At 40.8% G+C, this 24,103-nt stretch overlaps 1 protein-coding gene and 1 long non-coding RNA gene across 2 annotated transcripts in view; one reads left to right on the plus strand and one right to left on the minus strand.

Annotated features, from left to right (window-relative positions):
* The window catches only part of tut4 (terminal uridylyl transferase 4), a 108,299-nt gene that overhangs the window by 52,746 nt on the left and 31,450 nt on the right, over positions 1–24,103 (plus strand). Inside the window, exons 13-17 of the mRNA XM_057840374.1 lie at positions 1,527–1,701; positions 12,930–13,465; positions 13,540–13,690; positions 20,801–20,887; positions 23,910–24,013. Of these exons, the coding sequence (XP_057696357.1) occupies positions 1,527–1,701; positions 12,930–13,465; positions 13,540–13,690; positions 20,801–20,887; positions 23,910–24,013 (1,053 nt within the window). The remainder of the gene's footprint in view (positions 1–1,526; positions 1,702–12,929; positions 13,466–13,539; positions 13,691–20,800; positions 20,888–23,909; positions 24,014–24,103) is intronic.
* On the minus strand, positions 7,187–13,702 carry LOC130918571 (uncharacterized). The gene is made up of 3 exons (XR_009063784.1): positions 13,582–13,702; positions 9,388–9,540; positions 7,187–9,288 (listed from the first exon to the last, which is right to left on the minus strand). It is a non-coding gene; the product is annotated as an uncharacterized LOC130918571 (long non-coding RNA).

Below are 24,103 nucleotides of genomic sequence, written 5' to 3' on the forward strand. Positions count from 1 at the left end.
ACCACAATTAAAATCATTGCTAGGCTAATCGCCGACAACATACACGTATGTATGTAGTGAGAGTGCTATCGCTAAACCATATAAACATTAAAAGCCCTAACTCCATTGACAAACGACATGAAATACATTAGACTTGACAGTGGATGTTAGCAATAACAAAAGATTTTGAATTGAAAATTTCGTAACTCACCTTTCCAAGCACAAGATAGATTCCTGCCGAATTTTCGTGGACGAGGACCTGTTTCACCCAACCAGCAACGAAGTATTTATAAGCCTCCAAGCTCTTAAAGTTTTTCAAACTTTCGTGAGAATAGGCTGATTTTGTGTGGACAAGATAGTTGTACATATCAGGGTAGCTAGCAGATGTCAGGCAAATACGGCGGAGACAGCGGGTCGAAAAACATCGATTTAGGCATCAAATATGGATCTGGCGAATGGATAAACTGAAGCTTTTCCACATAACGCCTATTATGCAACGCATCAAGTGAGTTTACGGCATCCGAAAGCACCGGGTCTTCCATGAAATGCATTATAAATTGCTCGATCAATTGAGACCATTGATAATACAGACACAAAATGACGGACAAGGGGGCGGAACCATACAGCGAGCACGTGATTTTGTGACGTCGGTGGGTAGGGTCTATTGTCCAGCGTGACCGAGACCAGGTGTAATGCAGCAGGCAGTATCAGGTCTTCTGCAAGGGATGTTTTTTTTTTCACCGATGAACTGGGTATGTCTGATGTTAACAGTGCTCGCTAGTTTCCCGATGTAGCACTTACAAATCGGGACGATTGTTTGCAATATTCAGCACGTTTTCGCTGAAAAAATTCAAGCGGCTTATCAGTGTGATCGGGGTCTAATGTCTAAGTGATATGTCATTGATTTAGCTTCATGCTGTCCGCTGCCAACATTGTTGGACACACTAAACATAGCGGTCTTTCCTCGTGTCCCGTATTTAAAGTGAATCCAAACGCTACATACACTTCGTCATATTTCCTCATCTTAGCTTTCGGAGACTTCATATATCCTGTCGAAATGGAGTCAATGCCATTAACACCCATGAACGTCCTTACCATTGATGGCCATGTAAGTTGATGCTAGTGACGGCCATGTACGTCAACATATCAACAGGAAGTGACCTGATATCAACAGGAGGTTACTCTGTGATGTCAAAAAAATCACCACTGCAAAGCTCCCATCGCAATTTCAGATCATCATTTTCAGAGGATCAAAACTGGGTGAAAAGATTTTAAAGGGTTTTAAAAATGTATTTATTATATATAGATGTCCAATTCAGGTCAATCTGTTCCTAATATGGCAGCGTCCATGAAAATGGTCCAGAGGGATTATTTTGGCAAATACAAGAACGAACACTAATATTATAACACCAGATATTTATCAAACCATAAAATATAGCTCTAGGAGGCATATATATTTTTCCAGCTGGCCACCGGAGGTACGTTAAGCCTTTTCCCTTGATTTGGATTCCGTTCTTAACTACTTTTTAAAATTGACCCCTTTTAAGGCGCGGCTGACATTTGAATTGTGTGAAAGTGTGTCACTGGGACAGCTATGGTTGGAACTCATCCGTTTCTACACACTTGAGTTTGCATTGGAAGAGTACACTATCAGCATCCGTTTAAAAGAGCATCTATCTCGGGAAATGAAGAACTGGCCTCGTCGCCGGCTCGCTATTGAAGGTAAGTCCATAAATTAGCATGAGGTGACTTTGTGTGTGTGTGTGTTTATATACAGGATGTCACCTTTGCTTGCCTCTGCAATCAGGCATAGTCTCATCAATACTGTATTTGGCTGTGTGTATAAAATTAGATGATTTAAAGTACAACTTTGATTGGCCATTGGTAACTGGTTGTGTTGGTGGGCAAGTGTTTTGTATTGAGACCTCACATTGGCCATGGGCAAGTCGATTAATAGGCAAAACAAAGTTTGCAGGTACAGTTGACTCTCATGATATGAGCTGTTCCACGACCGGGCTCATAACATGTACAGTTGTGGTCAAAAGTCTACATACACTTGTGAAGAACATAATGTCATGGCTCTCTTGAGTTTCCAGTTATTTCTACAACTCTGATTTTTCTCCAATAGATTGGAACAGATACTTCTTTGTCACAAAAAACATTCATGAAGTTTGGTTCTTTTATGACTTTATTATGGGTTAACAGAAAAAGTGATAAAATCTTCTGGGTCAAAAATATACATACATGGATCTGAAAAAGCGAATCATTGACTTGAACAAGTCAGGAAAGTCACTTGGAGCCATTTCAAAGCAGCTGCAGGTCCCAAGAGCAACAGTGCAAACAATTGTTTGTAAGTATAAAGTGCATGGCACTGTTTTGTCACTGCCACGATCAGGAAGAAAACGCAAGCTATCACCTGCTGCTGAGAGAAAATTGGTCAGGAGGGTGAAGATTCAACCGAGAATCACCAAAAAGCAGATCTGCCAAGAATTAGAAGCTGCTGGAACACAGGTGTCAGCGTCCACAGTCAAGCGTGTTTTGCATCTCCATGGACTGAGAGGCTGCCGTGCAAGAAGGAAGCCCTTGCTCCAAAAGCGGCACCTTAAGGCTCGACTGAAGTTTGCTGCTGATCACATGGACAAAGATAAGACCTTCTGGAGGAAAGTTCTGTGGTCAGACGAAAAAAAAATCGAGCTGTTTGGCCACAATGCCCAGCAATATGTTTGGAGGAGAAAAGGTGAGGCCTTTAACCCCAAGTACACCATGCCTACCCTCAAGCACAGTGGTGGTAGTATTATGGTGTGGGGCTGTTTTGCTACCAATGGAACTGGTGCTTTACAGAGAGTAAATGGGATAATGAAGAAGGAGGATTACCTTCAAATTCTTCAAGAAAACCTAACGTCATCAGCCCGAAGATTGGGTCTTGGGCGCAGTTGGGTGTTCCAACAGGACAATGACCCCAAACACACATCAAAAGTGGTAATGGAATGGCTAAATCAGGCTAGAATTAAGGTTTTCGAATGGCCTTCCCAAAGTCCTGACTTAAACCCCATTGAGAACTTGTGGACAATGCTGAAGAAACAAGTCCATGTCAGAAAGCCATCAAATTTAACTGAACTGCACCAATTCTGTCAAGAGGAGTGGTCAAAGATTCAACCAGAAGCTTGCCAGAAGCTTGTGGATGGTTACCAAAAGCGCCTAATTGAAGTGAAAATGGCCAAGGGACATGTTGCCAAATATTAGCGCTGCTGTATGTATACTTTTGACCCAGCAGATTTGATCACTTTTTTCTGTTCACCCATAATAAACTCATAAAAGAACCAAACTTCATGAATGTTTTTTGTGACAAAGAAGTATCTGTTTCTAATCACTCTATCAGAGAAAAATCTGAGTTGTAGAAATAACTGGAAACTCAAGAGAGCCATCACATTATGTTCTTCACAAGTGTATGTAAACTTTTGACCACAACTGTATACGCTCAGATCATGAATGTATTTTCTCCTCGAGCAATAATTGAATTCCAGTTAATTCGTGCAACACTTCCCGTGTCACCCCTAAGTAGACATGTGCCGGTTACCGGTTTCACAGTTTACCGTGGTGTGAAAACGTCGCGGTTTCAAAACCACTAAAATTTTCCGTCATACCTTAGTATGGTATTCGCTATTTTTCATGTGCCAAAATGCAGCCGAAGTGGCTTGGTGCGGCAGCGCTCACCCTTCCCCTGTTTGTTGCCGTGAGTGTCAGTGACGCTATTCTGCTAAACAGCCAGCAAACCCAAAAACAAACCCTCTAAACACAAGGCGTACTTTTCTTCAATTTATTGAGCTCTCAAAATCGTGGTGAAATATACAAAAGAATACATTTAAAACGTTGTACAACTGTATTTTTCCACGTGTGATTAGGTTCAACATGATAGCAGTAGCACCATTAAAAAGTTCACCAAAAACAAAGCACACATTTTCCTTTCAAATTCAATATACAAATTAACTAAAACTTACAAAGACGAATGTTAGCCTAGGCCAGTGCTTCTCAATTATTTTCTGCTACGCCCCCCCCCAAGCAAGACGTAAATGTTTCGCGCCCCCCCCAAACTCTCTGCCGCCACTGTAAATAGTATTATTTGTCTATAAAATTACTATTATAAATACGCATCTGCCTAATATTGTGTCCTTTTTTCTAATAAAGAAAAAAAGTAACATAGATCAACTTATAATAAAGTATAACTTTATTAACATTGTTTTGTTTGTAACAGAGAAGACTTGACGTGCATCAATTTGCCTGAATTAAAAAAAAAAAAAAAAGTCACATTCAAACTGTAAAAATACACTCAAGGTACATTTTTGACCATTTGATACAGAAAAATAAAATGTAATAAAATCAGTAAATAATAACAAATTCAAAATGATTAGAAACATTCACTCATGAGGACAATATGGCAAAAAATTTGACCGAAAAAACAAAAATGAATAAAGGAAAAAAAAGAGTGTCCTTGGACAGAAGGACAGTTTTTATTTTTGCTGCTCACACTCAGTATTACCTCCTTTGCAATGGTGTGGAGTCATTTTGCAATGAGCATGCTAACAATGCTCATTGGTTTACTGATAACACTGACAAAGCAGGACGATTGTTGGCAATATTCGGCACGTTTTCGCTGAAAAACAATCAAGCGGCTTATCAATGAGATTGGGGTCGAATGTATTTAAGTGGCGTCTTAATTGATTTGGCTTCTGGCGGTCCGCTATAATTATTTTTAGACACAGTAAACAGTCTTTCCTCATCACCCACAGTATTAAAAGTCAAAGCTAAAAGGCAAACGGCACGAACAAAGCGCATTCTCGGCGGCCGAGGTAGAACCGTAGGTGAGGGCGGTCGTCGTTACGATCCCAAGCCGAAAATGGCACTTATCAGGCGGCGGCGTGAGAACCGGACAAGACAGTGGGTCGCTGCGTGAGTGAGTCCGGTCGGAAAACGGCTTTCGAAAACGGCGGCAGCGCACTGCTCTTCATATTTGTTTTCTGTGTGATGAGTGCTCTTCCTTAGTTCAAAAATACTGCACGCACTCTGAAAATGAGAGCGCCACTGCCACCCACTGAGTGGATGCGCAAGTACACTTTATTCCAGTACGGCAGAAAAAAAAAAAAAAAAGCATGTTCCCCGAGGTCACACGCGCCCCCCCTGGCATCGCTCTGCGCCCCCCCAGGGGGGCGCGCCCCACTATTTGAGAAGTACTGGCCTAGGCTAAGCTGGGAGAGCAGCTTCGTCAAGGTTTTATGTCTCACAGCTGCTGAGTGAGAAACAAGCTTGAATGAAGGGGGGAAAGAAAAAGGATCGTGTCAAAGATCGCTAATTGAGAAAGGAGGTCTCACTCCTCACTTTTTCCATCCATCCATCCATTATCTTCCGCTTGTTCCGGGGTCGGGTCGCGGGGGCAGCAGCTTTAACAGGGAAGCCCAGACTTCCCTCTCCCCAGCCACTTCAACCAGCTCCTCCGGCGGGATCCCAAGGCGTTCCCAGGCCAGCCGAGAGACATAGTCTCTCCAGCGTGTCCTGGGTCGTCCCCGGGGCCTCCCGCCGGTGGGACATGCCCGGAACACCTCTCCAGGGAGGCGTCCGGGAGGCATCCGAACCAGATGCCCGAGCCACCTCAGCTGGCTCCTCTCTACGCGGAGGAGTAGCGGCTCGACGCCGAGTCCCTCCCGGATGACCGAGCTTCTCACCCTATCTCTAAGGGAGAGCCCGGACACCCTGCGGAGGAAACTCATTTCGGCCGCTTGTATCCGGGATCTTGTTCTTTCGGTCACGACCCAAAGCTCGTGACCATAGGTGAGGGTAGGAACGTAGATCGACTGGTAAATCGAGAGCTTTGCCTTTCGGCTCAGCTCCTTCTTCACCACTACGGACCGGTGCAGAGTCCGCATTACTGCAGACGCCGCACCGATTCGCCTGTCGATCTCCCGCTCCCTCCTACCGTCACTCGTGAACAAGACCCCAAGATACTTGAACTCCTCCACTTGGGGCAGGATCTCATCCCCGACCCGGAGAGGGCACTCCACCCTTTTCCGACTGAGGACCATGGTCTCGGATTTGGAGGTGCTGATCTTCATCCCAACCGCTTCACACTCAGCTGCGAACCGCTCCAGTGAGAGTTGGAGGTCACGGCTTGATGAAGCCAACAGCACTAAATCATCTGCAAAAAGCAGAGATTCAATGCTGAGGTCACCAAACCGGACCCCCTCAACGCTTCGGCTGCGCCTAGAAATTCTGTCCATAATAATTATGAACAAAATCGGTGACAAAGGGCAGCCTTGGCGGAGTCCAACCCTCACTGGGAACGAATTCGACTTACTGCCGGTAATGCGGACCAGACTCTGACACCGGTCGTACAGGGACCGAACAGCCCTTACCAAGGGGTTCGGTACCCCGTACTCCCGGAGCACCCTCCACAGGATTCCCCTAGGCACACGGTCGAACGCCTTCTCTAAATCCACAAAACACATGTAGACTGGTTGGGCGAACTCCCATGCACCCTCGAGGACCCTGCCGAGGGTGTAGAGCTGGTCCACTGTTCCACGGCCGGGACGAAAACCACACTGCTCCTCCTGAATCCGAGATTCAACTTCCCGACGGACCCACCTCTCCAGCACCCCTGAATAGACTTTACCGGGGAGGCTGAGGAGTGTGATTCCTCTATAATTGGAACACACCCTCCGGTCCCCCTTTTTTTATTTTTTTTTTATTTTTAGATGAAACCTTTCCTCAACAATATTTACATTTTAACTAATTTATAAAACTAACTTATACATTTTTAACTAACTTATTAACTTATGAATTCTTTGTTCTTTTTAACACAAAGGCTTGGCATCATGTAGACTAGAGTGGCTGAAAATGGCGAAACTTCACTTGAGCTTCCCCCCCTCAAAAAAAGTCATACAGTATATATTTTTAATTTCATTTACAAGTGTTTTTACTTTTTTATAGCAATTATTTTGTTCTTACTCTAATATTGAGCAACTTGAGCTGTGGCTGTGGGTATAGTCTAAGTTCTATTTATTTTAATTTTATATAAAATATTTGTTATTTTTTGTTTATTTATTTTCACATTATATTCATGTTCCAATTTGCAAATATGTTTTGAAAAAAAATCCTGTTCAATGGAAAAAAACATTTTTAAAAAAAATTTTTTTCTTTTTTTAAAAAAAAACCCATACATCTCAAAATTTTGGAGCTGTATTTGCAATACCGTGATACCGTGAAACCGCGGTATTGTTGCTCACGGTTATCGTACCGTCAAAATCTCATACCGGCACATGCCTACCCCTAAGTAATATTTCTGAAGCTCCCTCCGGATGTTGCAATGAGCAAAGTTTGATGAAAAAACAGGGTTTATTCCGCTCTTGACAACCGGTGAGAACTGGTCAAACACACACACAAAGAAAAATCCGCTTAGGAAAAAATACAGAGATCATTGAAAATTAAATAAATAAAAGTGCAAGATAGTGAGTATATTGGCAAAAGGCTGCTGAATTTCTTTATGCCAGGCAGGAGGTCTAGAGGAAGACCAAAGAGGAGGTTTGTGGATGTAGTTAATAGAGCTGGGAATCTTTGGGCACCTAACGATTCGATTACGATTACGATTCAGAGGCTCCGATTCGATTATAAAACGATTATTGATGCACCCCCCTCCTTTAAAAAAAAATTTTTTTTTTTAATGTTTTGTACATTAGTTCCAAAATTGTTCAAAAATACTCTCAGGCTAAACCAAACTACTATTTCAGTATCAAGTTAACATATAGCAGTAAAAAAAATATACAAAAATAACAGTAAATAAAAAACTCCAGTCCCCATTCTGTATCAGCAGCTTTAAACTACATTCAATTAATTTAATGTTTTGAATCAACCGTTAAAGTTGTTAAAATTGCTCCCGTTATTCCATAATTTCCCTTTTGTCTACTTTCGACATGTGAAAGTTTTAAAACTATTTTAAAGATAGATTCAAGTCAATATTTTACCGATTTAGGAGTATTTTAGATAAAAAGTTAATTAGGTTTGCTTGGAAGGTTCGCTACAACAGCCTTGCAGGTAAGTGTACTGCTATAAGATGGCGGCAGTTTACTAACGGCCGCATCTAGCTTTTTGTAGATGTGCTGCTAACGCTACCGAATCTATATTGCATCTAGTCCTATATAAATTATATCTACCGTAACATTATGTGGATGTACTTTGTAGCAGCTTTTCGGCAGCAGTCAGGTATGTTGTTGTGTTTTTTTTATCTCGTGGCATGAGTTGAGCTAGAGCCGTGAGTTGAGCATTGGCATTAGCCGAGGGGCCGGGTAATGAGAAGCATCTCGCTCGGTTCCTCATTGTCCCGAAGACCGCGCGGCGCGCTGAGTGTGTTGTACTTCCGCTTTACTTGGCATATTTCAATAATCGGAATTTGGATGTTTGTGAATCGTTCTCGAATCTTCCACGGCCGAATCCACGGGCGAATAATCTAAGAATCGGAAATTTTGCACACCTCTAGTAGTTAAAGAGGTCATGAAGGTAGTTGGTGTAAGAGCGAAGGATGCAGAGGACAGGGTTAGATGGAGACAACTGATTCGCTGTGGCGACCCCTGAAGGGAAAAGCTGACAGGAAAAGAAGAAAAACGATGTTATTTACATACAAGCATTTACCAGATTGTAGAACTTGAATGCCTGTACTCTTTACAAAGATTGCTAACATGCACACACTTTTCAAGTTTCAATAGTTTAGTTGTCAATTCTCCACATGTACATTGCCATATAAAAGAATCAAAATTGCGTTCCTTGCTTCTTAGACAAAATACAAGACAGACATTAAAAATATAAACATGTCGACTGACATGGTTAAATGTTCACTTGTTAGCACAAATGTTTCGGATGCACTTCGATACAAAATTAGGGGATGAGCGGCAGGTGGGTAGACTGGGGATTTTGTTGATGCGCGATGGTTGTACAGGGTTCCACTGTGACCAAATGGTCGCATTTTGCGACTAATATTAGAGCCAGTGCAAGTATTTTTTTTTTCATATTTTTTTTCATCTACTTGCACATATGCGACCAGTAACATTGCGCAGGGTTTCCCCCAGGATTTTTTGAAGCTGCGGTGGTGGTGGGCTGCATCGGAGTCGGAAAGCGTGCCGCAGCAAAATTTTTTCGTATCATGACAAATAACATTTTTTTTTAACAACATTAATTTTTTTCCAAGAACAACCACAACAAAGATCTATTTGCAAATTTTGCATCCTGCTTGCACTTGATTTTCCTGGATGTTTTAAGGTCTGTCTTTACCTACACAAGAAAAAAAAATGAGACTAGGAAATGACACACAAGCATCTCTAACTTACATTGTACAGTTCTGTACATTGTACAGTTGACCAAATGCCTTACTCTATTCGTTGCAGAGAAATCTCTCTCACAGTTCACTGTTGAGATGGGCACTGTCAACGCAATGGCTGACAGCTGGCTCAAGCAAGGGTACATCTCTCCCTATTAATTAGTCTGTGATGCCATCTTTGACATCATGCTGATCTGGTCCATATTCTGAAACATTTAACCGATTAGCCATTAGGACTACACTGTTTCAAACCCATGTTTTCACAGATTACATGTCATTTCAATTCAGGTCAAAACTGTCTTTGTGAGGAGTTACTTTTCTGAATGTTTTTTAGTTAGTCCCTAGTGCAAACTGATATATAATATATATATATATATATATGTATGGCAGAAACACTCAGGTGATTTGAAGTTCCGTTCTGAGACCCCCAATTTGGCCAAATTTCAAAATTGTCCGATACGCACATGTGATACATCATTGGAAAGCTTAAAATCTCAATTTTCTGGAGGAAAAAAAATTTGAACAGGAGGGCATTTAAAAATAAAAAAACAGCAAAACCCTAATTGGAGGTGAGAACACGAGAGAGCATAATTAAAGACGCCACGATTTTAACGAGATATTATCGCGTACCTACCTTTTTTCGATCCAAAAACTTCATGGAGCATGTATCACCGAGTGACAAGACACAGCTGTGAATGGCCACAGACAGATTTTTGGGGGATTTCATGGGTGAAACAAGGTAATATAACAAGGGTCACCATGCAGAAATTGCAAACATCAGGGAGTGGTCGAGATCTTCTTTTTCATATATTTACCCTTTAAAAAACTTTTTTTTTCCGATTTTTCTATGTTTGGATCAATTATTTATCATGTAACATCGGGGAAAATGCGACAATAACAAAAAAAAAAATACAATTAAGCGATAGATGATCTTTATATATTCTTTTAGACGTTTTGTTTAATTATCCAAATTATAAATTAGAATTGTTTTTTTTTTAAATAATTTGCAAGGCGTGGCGGCTTTTATTTTGGTGTGGCGCCACGCCACAATATTTAATGTGTAGGGGAAACCCTGTTGCTTTTTTTTTTTTTTTTTTGGTCCCCTTCACAGCTAAATCCACTCGTTGGCAGTAATGTAACGATCTGGTTTACCAAGGGAAAATACAACAGAAGAAAAAAAAGGTGGGCAATGTGTGCCATGTGAAGCGGTCGCTGCTCAGCCAGCGGCGGCATTGGCCCCTCCTGGCTTAATGCTGAGCGAACTAGAGTATATACAGTGCCTTGCAAAAGTATTCGGCCCACTTGAATCTTGCAACCTTTCGCCACATTTCAGGCTTCAAACATAAAGATATGAAATTTAATTTTTTTGTCAAGAATCAACAACAAGTGGGACACAATCGTGAAGTGGAACAACATTTATTGGATAATTTAAACTTTTTTAACAAATAAAAAACTGAAAAGTGGGGCGTGCAATATTATTCGGCCCCTTTACTTTCAGTGCAGCAAACTCACTCCAGAAGTTCAGTGAGGATCTCTGAATGATCCAATGGTGTCCTAAATGACCGATGATGATAAATAGAGTCCACCTGTGTGTAATCAAGTCTCCGTATAAATGCACCTGCTCTGTGATAGTCTCAGGGTTCTGTTTAATGTGCAGAGAGCATTATGAAAACCAAGGAACACACCAGGCAGGTCCGAGATACTGTTGTGGAGAAGTTTAAAGCCGGATTTGGATACAAAAAGATTTCCCAAGCTTTAAACATCTCAAGGAGCACTGTGCAAGCCATCATATTGAAATGGAAGGAGCATCAGACCACTGCAAATCTACCAAGACCCGGCCGTCCTTCCAAACTTTCTTCTCAAACAAGGAGAAAACTGATCAGCCAAGAGGCCCATGATCACTCTGGATGAACTCTAGAGATCTACAGCTGAGGTGGGAGAGTCTGTCCATAGGACAACAATCAGTCGCACACTGCACAAATCTGGCCTTTATGGAAGAGTGGCAAGAAAGTCTTGTTTAAAGTTTGCCACAAGCCACGTGGGAGACACACCAAACATGTGGAAGAAGGTGCTCTGGTCAGATGAAACCAAAATTGAACTTTTTGGCCACAATGCAAAACGATATGTTTGGCGTAAAAGCAACACAGCTCATCACCCTGAACACACCATCCCCACTGTCAAACATGGTGGTGGCAGCATCATGGTTTGGGCCTGCTTTTCTTCAGCAGGGACAGGGTAGATGGTTAAAATTGACGGGAAGATGGATGCAGCCAAATACAGGAACATTCTGGAAGAAAACCTGTTGGTATCTGCACAAGACCTGAGACTGGGACGGAGATTTATCTTCCAACAGGACAATGATCCAAAACATAAAGCCAAATCTACAATGGAATGGTTAAAAAATAAACGTATCCAGGTGTTAGAATGGCCAAGTCAAAGTCCAGACCTGAATCCAATCGAGAATCTGCGGAAAGAGCTGAAGACTGCTGTTCACAAACACTCTCCATCCAACCTCACTGAGCTCGAGCTGTTTTGCAAGGAAGAATGGGCAAGAATGTCAGTCTCTCGATGTGCAAAACTGATAGAAACATACCCCAAGCGACTTGCAGCTGTAATTGGAGCAAAAGGTGGCGCAACGAAGTATTAACGCAAGGGGGCCGAATAATATTGCACGCCCCACTTTTCAGTTTTTTATTCGTTAAAAAAGTTTAAATTATCCAATAAATTTTGTTCCATTTCACGATTGTGTCCCACTTGTTGTTGATTCTTGACAAAAAATTAAAATTTTATATCTTTATGTTTGAAGCCTGAAATGTGGCGAAAGGTTGCAAGGTTCAAGGGGGCCGAATACTTTTGCAAGGCACTGTAAAAAAAAATGCATGGGGGAAAATTAAACCACGAAAGGGAACCGCGTGGTACTATAAGTGACACAGTCGCCGTCGCTTTTACTTTCGTGACTTTTTAGATTGTCAAATTGTCTCCACTTCCAGGATAGTGAAACTCACTCTGGTGGAATCACATTTTAAAACATGTTGGGTGTTTTAGCTCTCTTGATCAAAGAGCTTATACCCACGACTATCTTTACATTCTGTTTTTTAAACTTCTGTCCATATGTATGTAACTTAAACTTATTTGTAAGCAATATACTGGTTGATGTCAAAACTTATAGAGAATAAAATGTGGATTTATATGTTTGTAGTTTTATGCATTTTTTAGGAAAGTATCGGTTAAATGTCGTATGCCAGTTACGTTGAGCCACTTGGGGAGACATAGCAAGAACGAGTCTGCATGCCATCTGGCGGGAAGAGAGAAATATGCTTGCATATTGAGACCTATTTTCTCTGATGACGATGCTCAAATCGAGAAAAATTGTAAGGTGCGTGTTCATATCGCCAGGGTCCACCCATACTTTACATAATTATCAGATCAATCAAAGTGATTGCAACCAGGTCACATGCTGATTTTGATCTTTCTTATGCAAGAAACTGGGAGCCAGGGGTATTTTCGTGCAAGGTCACCATGAGCAAGGTGATCTTTATCAGTGTTCGGAAAAAGAGAAAAAAACTGACTCAAATCTCTTTTTTCTTTTGCTAAGATCCTTTTGCCTTGAAGAGGAACGTCGCTCGAAGCTTGAACAGCCAAATGGTGTTTGAGTACATACAGGAGCGCTTCCGCACAGCTTATAAGTACTTTGCCTGCCCACAGAGAAAAGGCATTCTGGAGCAGAAAAGCAAAATGGGTGGCAAGTATGGATCCAAGTTGTGCCGAGGAGAGAAGGAGGATACTTCAGTGAGTGCTCTCAAGATAGAGACTAAATTATCTAGGTTAACAGTTGACAGTGTTCAAATGGCATTCCGTCCATCAAAGGATGATAGTGCAATTGTAAGTGACGATAAAGAAAATTTAAATCAAAAGGTTGAGATGACGCTTGATGGCAGCCTCATGGAAATGGCCCTCAGCAAAGATAACAAAGTCGCCGAACACCTGTCAATCCCTTTCCTTTCTGTCAACGGTTTACCGGACGAGGAAGTAAAGAGTGAGGATGAGGCAAAGTGTTTTTCCAAAAACGAGGGGATCACAACAGAGGAGCTTCACTACGTCTTTGATAAGATGATTTTTACTGGCGGGAAGGTAATAAAGACGGATCATATTCAATTTCGCATGTGTTTTCAATAATAATTGTCCCTTACATCTCTTTTTTTTAGCCTCCAAATGTTGTGTGCAGTATTTGCAAACGAGATGGTCACCTGAAGGATGAGTGCCCAGATGACTTCAAGAAGATAGAGTTGAAGGTTCTGCCTCCAATGGACAGCCATTTCAGAGAGATCCTTGATGGGCTTTGCAAACTTTGCCACTGTATGTTTTCAGAGAAATTTCTGGCTTTGTCCTATGATGTCATTTAACTATGTAGCCTGCTAGCTAATAAATAGAAAACAGACAAACACACCCCTCGCAATGAAATGATGAATGACTGCCTGGTATATCCTCATCAACATTTTTATGCACACTAATTTTTTATGGGATCAAAAGTATTTGGAACATTTGGCTTACCTTTTTTTCCCCCACCCAGCAGTGTCTTAGTCATTACAAGGAGTCCTCAAGTTACGAACAAATTCCATTCCTACGCCGGAGATGTAACCTGAATTTCCGCACAAGTCGGATTTCACCGGTAATGTTAAATTTACGTCACAATACTTCGTCTGAAAAAAATAAAATACATTAAAAATAAAATGCTGTACTTACCATTTCTCTTGCGAGTTAAGTGTAGAACTGAATTGAATGCCGCTTCTGTCATCACACACGATGTACAACGAAATTTAAGACTACTCTGGTAGTGCGAAAGTTAAATGAAAGAAAATACAAGTAAAATCACATTGAAACAATTTGAAATTAGGTAAATTATAAAATATTTTTTAAAATACCAACCCGACCCCGATTTAAGCGGTAGATGATGGATGGATTAAAAGAGAGCCTGTAAGTGTATGCATGTGCAGCAGAGAAGGCAACATTGCAACAATAGAGTGGAATAGATATACAGTGCCTTGCAAAAGTATTCGGCTCCCTTGAACCTCGCAACCTTTCGCCACATTTCAGGCTTCAAACATAAAGATATGAAATTTAATTTTTTTGTCAAGAATCGACAACAAGTGGGACAGAATCGTGAAGTGGAACAAAATTTATTGGATAATTTAAACTTTTTTAACAAATAAAAAACTGAAAAGTGGGGCGTGCAATATTATTCGGCCCCCTTGCGTTAATACTTTGTTGCGCCACCTTTTGCTCCAATTACAGCTGCAAGTCGCTTGGGGTATGTTTCTATAAGTTTTGCACATCGAGAGACTGACATTCTTGCCCATTCTTCCTTGCAAAACAGCTCGAGCTCAGTGAGGTTGGATGGAGAGTGTTTGTGAACAGCAGTCTTCAGCTCTTTCCACAGATTCTCGATTGGATTCAGGTCTGGACTTTGACTTGGCCATTCTAACACCTGGATACGTTTATTTTTTAACCATTCCATTGTAGATTTGGCTTTATGTTTTGGATCATTGTCCTGTTGGACGATAAATCTCCGTCCCAGTCTCAGGTCTTGTGCAAATACCAACAGGTTTTCTTCCAGAATGTTCCTGTATTTGGCTGCATCCATCTTCCCGTCAATTTTAACCATCTTCCCTGTCCCTGCTGAAGAAAAGCAGACCCAAACCATGATGCTGCCACCACCATGTTTGACAGTGGGGATGGTGTGTTCAGGGTGATGAGCTGTGTTGCTTTTACGCCAAACATATCGTTTTGCATTGTGGCCAAAAAGTTCAATTTTGGTTTCATCTGACCAGAGCACCTTCTTCCACATGTTTGGTGTGTCTCCCAGGTGGCTTGTGGCAAACTTTAAACGAGACTTTTTATGGATATCTTTGAGAAATGGCTTTCTTCTTGCCATTCTTCCATAAAGGCCAGATTTGTGCAGTGTACGACTGATTGTTGTCCTATGGACAGACTCTCCCACCTCAGCTGTAGATCTCTGCAGTTCATCCAGAGTGATCATGGGCCTCTTGGCTGCATCTCTGATCAGTTTTCTCCTTGTTTGAGAAGAAAGTTTGGAAGGACGGCCGGGTCTTGGTAGATTTGCAGTGGTCTGATGCTCCTTCCATTTCAATATGATGGCTTGCACAGTGCTCCTTGAGATGTTTAAAGCTTGGGAAATCTTTTTGTATCCAAATCCGGCTTTAAACTTCTCCACAACAATATCTCGGACCTGCCTGGTGTGTTCCTTGGTTATCATAATGCTCTCTGCACTTTAAACAGAACCCTGAGACTATGACAGAGCAGGTGCATTTATACGGAGACTTGATTACACACAGTTGGATTCTCTTCATCATCATTGGTCATTTAGGACAACATTGGATCATTCAGAGATCCTCACTGAACTTCTGGAGTGAGTTTGCTGCACTGAAAGTAAAGGGGCCGAATAATATTGCACGCCCCACTTTTCAGTTTTTTATTTGTTAAAAAAGTTTAAATTATCCAATAAATGTTGTTCCATTTCACGATTGTGTCCCACTTATTGTTGATTCTTGACAAAAAAATTAAATTTCATATCTTTATATTTGAAGCCTGAAATGTGGCGAAAGGTTGCAAGATTCAAGGGGGCCGAATACTTTTGCAAGGCACTGTAATATATTGCACAGTATGCAGTAACTGAGCATACTGTAACATCATGTTAAAACAATTTCTTTGTGTGTTGAGAACCCTAGTTTCACTGGGGAATAAAGTCTTCATAAATGTTAAGTACAGGCAGAGGTGGGAAATAACGCGTTACATGTACTCCGTTTCATTTACTTGAGTAACTTTTTAAGAAAAATGTACTTCTAACAGTAGTTTGACTAAGCTATCCTTTTTACTACTTTTGCTACTTTTACTCCGCCACTTTGGGCTACACAAGAGTCGTTACATTTTTCCTCTTTAATCTACATATTACACTCCTGATCAAAATCTTAAGACCAGTTAAAAATTTGCAAGAACTTGCCTTTTGCACTGTTGTATCTTAAGAAGGTTCTAAGTAGAGTTTCAAAATGCAAAAACAAGAAATGAGAGCAAGAGACTAAATGTTTTGAGCAGGCAATTCATCGAAAAGAACAATTTAACTAAAATAGGCTGTTCATCAGCTGATCAAAATTTTAAGATCATAGCTAAAATAAAAAACTAAAACAGAAATTAAAGTCTCAAAAACAGATTCAGTAATGAGTAGCTCCACCATTATTGTTGATCACTTCAAAATTCGTGTTGGCATGCTTGATGCGAGTGTTTCCAAAAGGCTTGTAGGAATGTTGCTCCAAGTGGTGAAGATGGCTTCACGAAAGGCATCCACTGTCTGGAACTGATGTCCATTTTTGTAAACTTCCCTTGCCATCCATCCCCAAATATTCTCAATTGTATTTATATCAGGGGAACATGCAGGATGATCCAAAAGAGTGATGTTATTCTCCTGAAGAAAAATCCTTTGTCAGACGGGCATTGTGAATTGCAGCATTGTCCTGCTGAAAAACCCTGTCATCACCACACAGACGAGGGCCCTCAGTCATGAGGGATGCCCGCTGCAACATCTCCACGTAGCCAGCTGCTGTTTGACGCCCTTGCACAACCTGGAGCTCTATTGTTCCATTGAAGGAAAAAGCACCCCAGATCATGATGGGGCCCCCTCCGCTGTGCCGTGTTGAAAAAATCCGAGGTGGCATCTCCCTGTCATGCCAGTAGCGTTGGAAGCCATCAGGACCATCAAGGTTACATTTCTTCTCATCAGAGAATAAACTTTTTTCCAACTTTGAACGTCCCACGTTTGGTGCTCCCTTGCAAAGGCCAAACAGGGAATTTTGTGGCGTTGAAAGAGACGTGACCTTTGAAGATGTTTTTTATGTTTGAAGCCGTTCCTTTGCAGATGCCGTCTGATGGTTATTGGGCTGCAGTCAGCACCAGTAATGGCCTTAATTTGGGATGAGGATCGTCCCGTTTCTTGACGGACAGCCCTTCGGATCCTCCGGCTCAGTGCCAGTGAGATTTTTTTTGGGTCTACCATTTCATTTTTTGTTCCATAAACCTCAGGATCTTTTAAGAAATGCAAAATGACGGTCTTATTGCGTCCAACCTCAGCAGCGATGGCACTCTGAGTGGCCTTGTCTATGCAGCTCAACAATCCTGCCACGTTCGAAGCCAGTGAGTTTTTTTTGCTTTTCCCATCAAGAGGTCTTCACAGTGTGATTACTTGACAGAAAATGACATGGAATCCAAATTTTTGCACAGATTTTGACTTGTAAAGGATGTGGTCCCAAACTTTTGATCAGCTGATGAACAGCCTATTTCAGTTAAATTGTTCTTTTCAATAAATAACCTGCTCAAAATATTTGGTCTCTTGTTCCCATTTCTTCTTTTTGCATTTTGAAACTCTACTTAGAACCTTCTTTAGATAAAACAGTGCAAAATGCAAATTCTTGCAATTTTTAACTAGTCTTAAGATTTTGATCAGGAGTGTAGATTTTTTTTTTTTTTTTTTTGCCAGCGATGCCAAGAGTAGAGACATGCCTGGTGTATTACCAGGTGGTGTAGTTCTACCGATTTCACCAATGAGACGTCGCAACAATAATCACATTACCCCATTATACCAATCATACGCAAGCTTTCTTGCTTCACCCCAGCCTGTTCAATCATGTGGTGTCTTTAAAGCACCGTAAAAAAGGAAGTATTTGATAGAGCGCAGCCCTCACTATGACTCGAAAGCTCGGATTTTAACCTCTCTCCTAGTTTATATTTTGCACCGATTGACCACGGAAAACCGGAGATATGATCCTTTTAATTTCAAAATAGTAATTATAAAGCAACTCTTCACTATTCAAACTCAGAACTTTTTTATCCACCAGGAGGCAGTCATGCTCTTGGACAAATAATGCTTCATTTATGTAATGTTTTTTTTCTTTCGTTGGAATTCAATGATTTTTTTTTTTCATTTCTCTGGTTTAATATGGTTATGTAATGAGTTATTGTACAATATCATTATAACAACAGTCCATAAAGATAACTTTGTGCTCAGAGTAAAAATACCATTTGAATAAACAAAAAATACAAACAAAAATATAAGCAGTTACTCACAATGTTACTCATTATTTGAGTATTCTTTTCACCAAATACTTTTTTACTTGTGCTTGAGTACAATTTTTTGGATGGCTACTTTTACTTGAGTAATATTATTTTGAAGTAACGCTACTATTACTTGAGTACATTTTTTGGCTACTCTACCCACCTCTGAGTATGGGCTTTGATAGACCTAGATGTACATCATCCCTGAGGGCAACAGAGAGAACAGGCTGTGAACTGTCACAGGCAATTGTAGGTGTCTGACAGAGGAGAGCAGTACTCCTATGATGGTCTGTGCTGATTTCCTGACTCTTTCCAAAGCCTCCTTTCAGGCTGAGAGCTGCTCCTAAACCACACTAAGATGTTGTGAGTCAGGATGCTCTCTACAGAGCACCTATAGAAAGACATCAGTGGATCCTGGGACACATTGACCATTCTCAGTGACCTTAAAAAGTACAAGTGCTGCTGTGCCTTCTCCACAAGGTCACTGGAGGAAAGTGCACATATTGCTTTGGTGTAGTATTAGCACATATTGATAGTAGAACTGTGTGAACACAAAACTGTCTTTACCGATATTCGTCGTTGTCTCTCTTTCCTCCATTCTTTTTATGATGTAAAGCCTTGTTTCCATAGTAAGTACTTTTTTTTGGCTGGACCAGGAAGACCCAGCTTTCTTTTTTGAGGCCATAATGTGAAAAAAGGAGGGCAAAAAAGGCAAAGATATTCATGGCACACGAACATAGACAAGCACTATGCATTAGCTAAGCAGAAACACTAGTGCTGGGGGCTGAATGACCATCGAGGCACGGGCGTCATAAAGTCGAAACGACGTAGGTAGAGGAGATCGTAACCTGAGGACTCGCTGTATAGTGTTAATGATGACGTTACGGTAATATTCCAACTTTGTCAGAAACGCTACCCATACAAATTTAATTATTACAATCATTCTCAGATTTGAGCCACTTGAGGCACACAATATTGTTGCAAGTGCAAGATAATGTTCAGGTTGAAAGTACAACCCCTACCAAAAAGTATGGAATCACCAGTCTCGGACGAGCACTCACTCAGACATTTTATCATGTAGACCAAACTCAGATAAAAAGCTTGAAAAAATAATGAATTAGTTCAAAAGTGCAACTCTTTAGCATTCAGAAACGGTAAGAGAAATGTATAAAAAACATTGTGGTGGTCAGTAAATTTTACTTTGATAGAGCAACTGCAGGGAAATATACATGGAATCACTCCATTCTGAGGAAAAAAATATGGAATCATGAGAAACAAACAAAAAAATACCAATCAAAACACAGCTCTAGTATTTATTAGCACCACCTCTGGCTTTTATGACAGCTTGCAGTCTCGGTCTAATGCAGATTAACTGCCTGAAGAAAACAACAAAATACCCACAATACTTGATGATATGGGGCTGCATGTCAGGCAAAGGCACTGGGGAGATGGCTGTGGTTAAATCTTCAATAAATGCACAAGTTTACATTGAAATTGTAGACAGCTTTCTTATCACTTCAATTGAAAACATGTCATTTTCCAAAATGACAATGCATCATGCCACAGAGCTAAAACTGTTAAAGCATTCCTTGGAGAAAGACTCATCCAGTCAATGTCATTGCCTGCAAATAGCCTAGATCTCAACCCTATTGAAAACCTGGGGTGGAAATTGAAAAAAATGGGCCACAGCAAGGCTCTGACCGTCAAGGATGATCTGGCAACTGCAATCAAAGAGAGTTGGCAGTGGCACCAAATTGATGAAGAATACTCATACAGGTCAGTGACCCAGAGACTGCAAGCTGTCATAAAAGCCAGATGTGGTGCTACTAAATACTAGAGAATAGAGATGTGTTTTGATTGTTATTTCTTTGTTTGTTTCTCATAATTCCATATTTTCTTCCTCAGAATGGAGTGATTCCATATATATTTCTCTGCACTTGCTCGATAAAAGTAACATTTACTGACCACCACAATGTTTTTTATCCATTTCTTATAGTGTTTCTGAATGCCAAGGAGTTGCACTTTTGAACTAATTCATTTTATTTTCAAGCTTTTTATCAGAGTTTGTTCTACATGATAAAATGTCTGAGTGGGTGCTCGTCCGAGACTGGTGATTCCATACTTTTTGCTAGGGGTTATAGGTACTCTATACCTGCCCTTAATTTCCACCACTCTGCATTAAATAGTATAGAAATTGAGTTAAATTAGAATTTTTGAACCAGATTCTATATTGTTTGCTGTTTTCAGTACAGTCAGCAATATTGTTGTAATGGAAATAAATTGTAAACGTAGAATGACACTTGGCCATATAACTGGATCACAAGAATGACTCCTGTTCTCTTGTAGCTGAGCTGGCACCCACACATGCTGAGCAGCAGAAGAGAGAGCAGATCCTTGCCAGTCTGGAAAAGTTCATAAGAAAAGAATACAATGGTAAGTGTTTGACATATCATGCACCCAATGTAAAATTGGTTAAATGTTCGCTGGTGTGACAGTAAAAAGTACTGCGTTTAATATACTGTATTGATTACTTTGTTATTCTTTTAAGCACAAGACAAAGTCAAAGTAATTTGTTATCTGTCAGTTTGCAGGAGGCAGTACATACAGTCATGTAAAAAAAAAACAACAAATATAAATATTAAGGGAGTTCCAAAAAATCGATTATTAGATGCATCGCGATTCGACATGTGACGATTCGATTACGAATCATAGAGGTTCAATAACGATGATTTTCCCTAATAACTTTTATGACAGCCACTCGCAGCGGAACGAAATTCAAGACACATCTGCTGTCTGGACACCTTTAACGGATGCACGGAGGTTAGATTGGGCCTAAAATATCTAGCCCGACCTGGCCCAATTAACTTGATTTGCAGGCCTGAGCCCGAAAACAACTTGAAATTTTGTTTTATTTGTAGCCCGCGAGCCCGGAAAAAAAAAATGAAATTGTATGTTTTATTTGTAGGCCCGAGCCCAAAAACCCCCCCAAAATTTAATGTTTTATTTGTGAGGACTCAGGAGGAGGAGGAAATGCGTGGATGCGATGCGTGGGTGCGTTTTGTGTGATCACATTTGCGACGATGCCTGTGCATAATGATAACAAATTAAAGCCTGTCTTTTGTAAGGAATTCTCCCAGTTAAAGAAGACTGTAAGATGCATATTCAATAAAGATTTTTATCTTTTATATTTGTGTGTCCGTTCTATCAGGCAGATAAGTGGATTTGACATTCATTTTAATCTCTTCAAGTTGGCAGAAAAAAACATTTCTCATAGTTTAAAAAGTCTACATATTTTTATGATCATTATAAATGCATTTACACAACGAAATAACGCTGGAAAAGCTTGTTAAATATATTTATCGTATGAGAGCAAAGTGCCACATTTATTTACATTCAGAGAAGCCGACACAGGTTACTGTATAGCATCTTCAACAATCAATTTGAAGCCCTTCCAGACCCCACTCCTACCGCAGTGTTTGCTTTTCAATACCCCTGCGGAGGGCGCCAGGGCGGGAGGGCAGGATTGAAAAGAGGGCGGGCCACAGCGTTCACGTGCGCAGGCATGCACAGTGCCTGCTCCGTTTCATCCAAATTATTTATTTTATAACATATTCCTTAATTTAACATCCATACAGCATTTTAGTATAAATATATGAATATATATTTATTTAAAAATGTTAGCGAGAGAGAAGTGCGGCCCAACATGACCTGACCCGAACGTAAATAATTGACATTTTGGGCCCGTCCTGGCCTGAAATTCGGGTTGGGTTCGGGCTCAAAATCTAAGCGCACGCACAACGTTATGATGGATGCTGCCGGTAACTGAGTGAGAGATTTACTCCTTTGCAAAAGACTGGAAAATAAATTTGTGTATGAGACAGGCAGTAACCCGGCGGTCGCGCTTCAATGCGCAAGTTATTTTTTAGTGCGAGAGGGGAAGAAAGATAGTTTGTTGCGCCTTGTCTTCTCTATATTGGTTATGGTCTTATTTCTAAAGACACTTTGTTTGTTTACAGAAAATGTGGAATTCAGTCCATCAGTGTAAATTTTATTGTATAGTTGAGAGAAATAAGAACTGCATTTGAAACAACTAATGTTTTTGCACCTTCTTGCGAAAAAGAGTATCTCAAGATCAGCCGTTTGTGGTATGGGCATGTTGAGAAATAAGTACTGCCTTTAAAATGGTAAATGTTTTTGCACTTTCTTGTTTTTAAAAAAAAAAAGCAGTTTAAGGGCACCTTTTTGTTGTATGGGCATGTTTCCATCGTTCCTGTTGAATCATTAGGATATTTTAAATGAATAATGGACATAAATTTGTTTGGCTACTTTATTAATTGGTAATGTATGATGCACCGATAATCGTGATCCCTGTGATCATCGTTAATACCGTGATAATTGTTTAATAATCGAATCGTAGCACCCTGAATCGTAATCAAATCGAATCGTGGGGTGCCTAAGATGGCACACCCCTAATAAATAAATAAATATATATATATATATATACAGTGATACCTCAGCTCACGAACATAATTGGTTCCCAGAAAGTGTGTGTAAGGCGAAAAGTTCGTCTTCCGAACATTTATTTCCCATAAGAAACCATTAAAATGAGAATAATCCGTTCCCAGGTCCCCATAAAACATAATTTTCTACTAAATAAGCCTTAAAACTACACAAAAATATACCTTATTTTATGTATAATAAATGTGCTATTGTATTATAATTAAAGAAATAAACCGTACTGTATAATAAAGTCGTTTTATTTACCTTTGTGATGGTAGTTGATGGCTTGATGGAATGGAGTGGGAGGAGGAGGGAGGGAGTTACTGTTTGGAAGGAGAGTGTTACCGGCAAAGTGCGCAGTTAGCGTAGACTCCACTGCTGTGCCCCCCACATGCTTTTGGTTGTTAATAAAAGTGCCCACAATAAGCCATCCGACGCCTCTGGGTGTTTGTATGCACGCCGCCTCCTTTCTGGAGAGGAAATCGGGCGAACCGAAGACAACCGACGACAACGAGCCAACGTGACTCGCCGGTCCACTTCTCACTACGGTGGGAAGCTGAAAGCACCGCCAATTACCAGTCGAGGGCGAATTGGTAACACGAGTCACCTTCCATAAGGACTGTAGGTAACTCTTTTTCGGTCCCATAATAGCAAAAGTACACTCAATATGGTCCAAAATGTCTGTCAAACACAAACCACGTCCGCACTCAACGAAAGTGAGGGGACGAACTGGGACGCCGTGAGCGTGCGTCAGCTTCTCGTGGCGCTTTTCGACCGCGTGAATTGGTTCGTCCGCCGAAAACTAGTTCGTCAGCAGAGACTATATGCTCGCGAATTTAATGTTCTTGAGGCGAAAAGTTCGTGAGCTTAAGCGTTCGTGAGCTGAGGTATCACTGTAGATATATATATAACCCTAACCCAGAACAAATATGTTTTTGTGAATGTGTGTCTGCAGATAAAGCTCAGCTATGTTTATTTGGATCCTCCAAGAATGGCTTTGGTTTCCATGACAGTGACCTTGACATTTGCATGACTCTAGAAGGCCATGAGACGGCAGAGGTAATTGTAACACATAAGCACCATGCTGTGACGCTCCATGTTTCTTCCCCTCCGAGGAGGGGGGTATTTCTTCTTCTAAGTTTGTCCAAT

The sequence above is a fragment of the Corythoichthys intestinalis genome, chromosome 7 (genome assembly GCF_030265065.1).
Source record: "Corythoichthys intestinalis isolate RoL2023-P3 chromosome 7, ASM3026506v1, whole genome shotgun sequence".
Taxonomy (NCBI): domain Eukaryota; kingdom Metazoa; phylum Chordata; class Actinopteri; order Syngnathiformes; family Syngnathidae; genus Corythoichthys; species Corythoichthys intestinalis.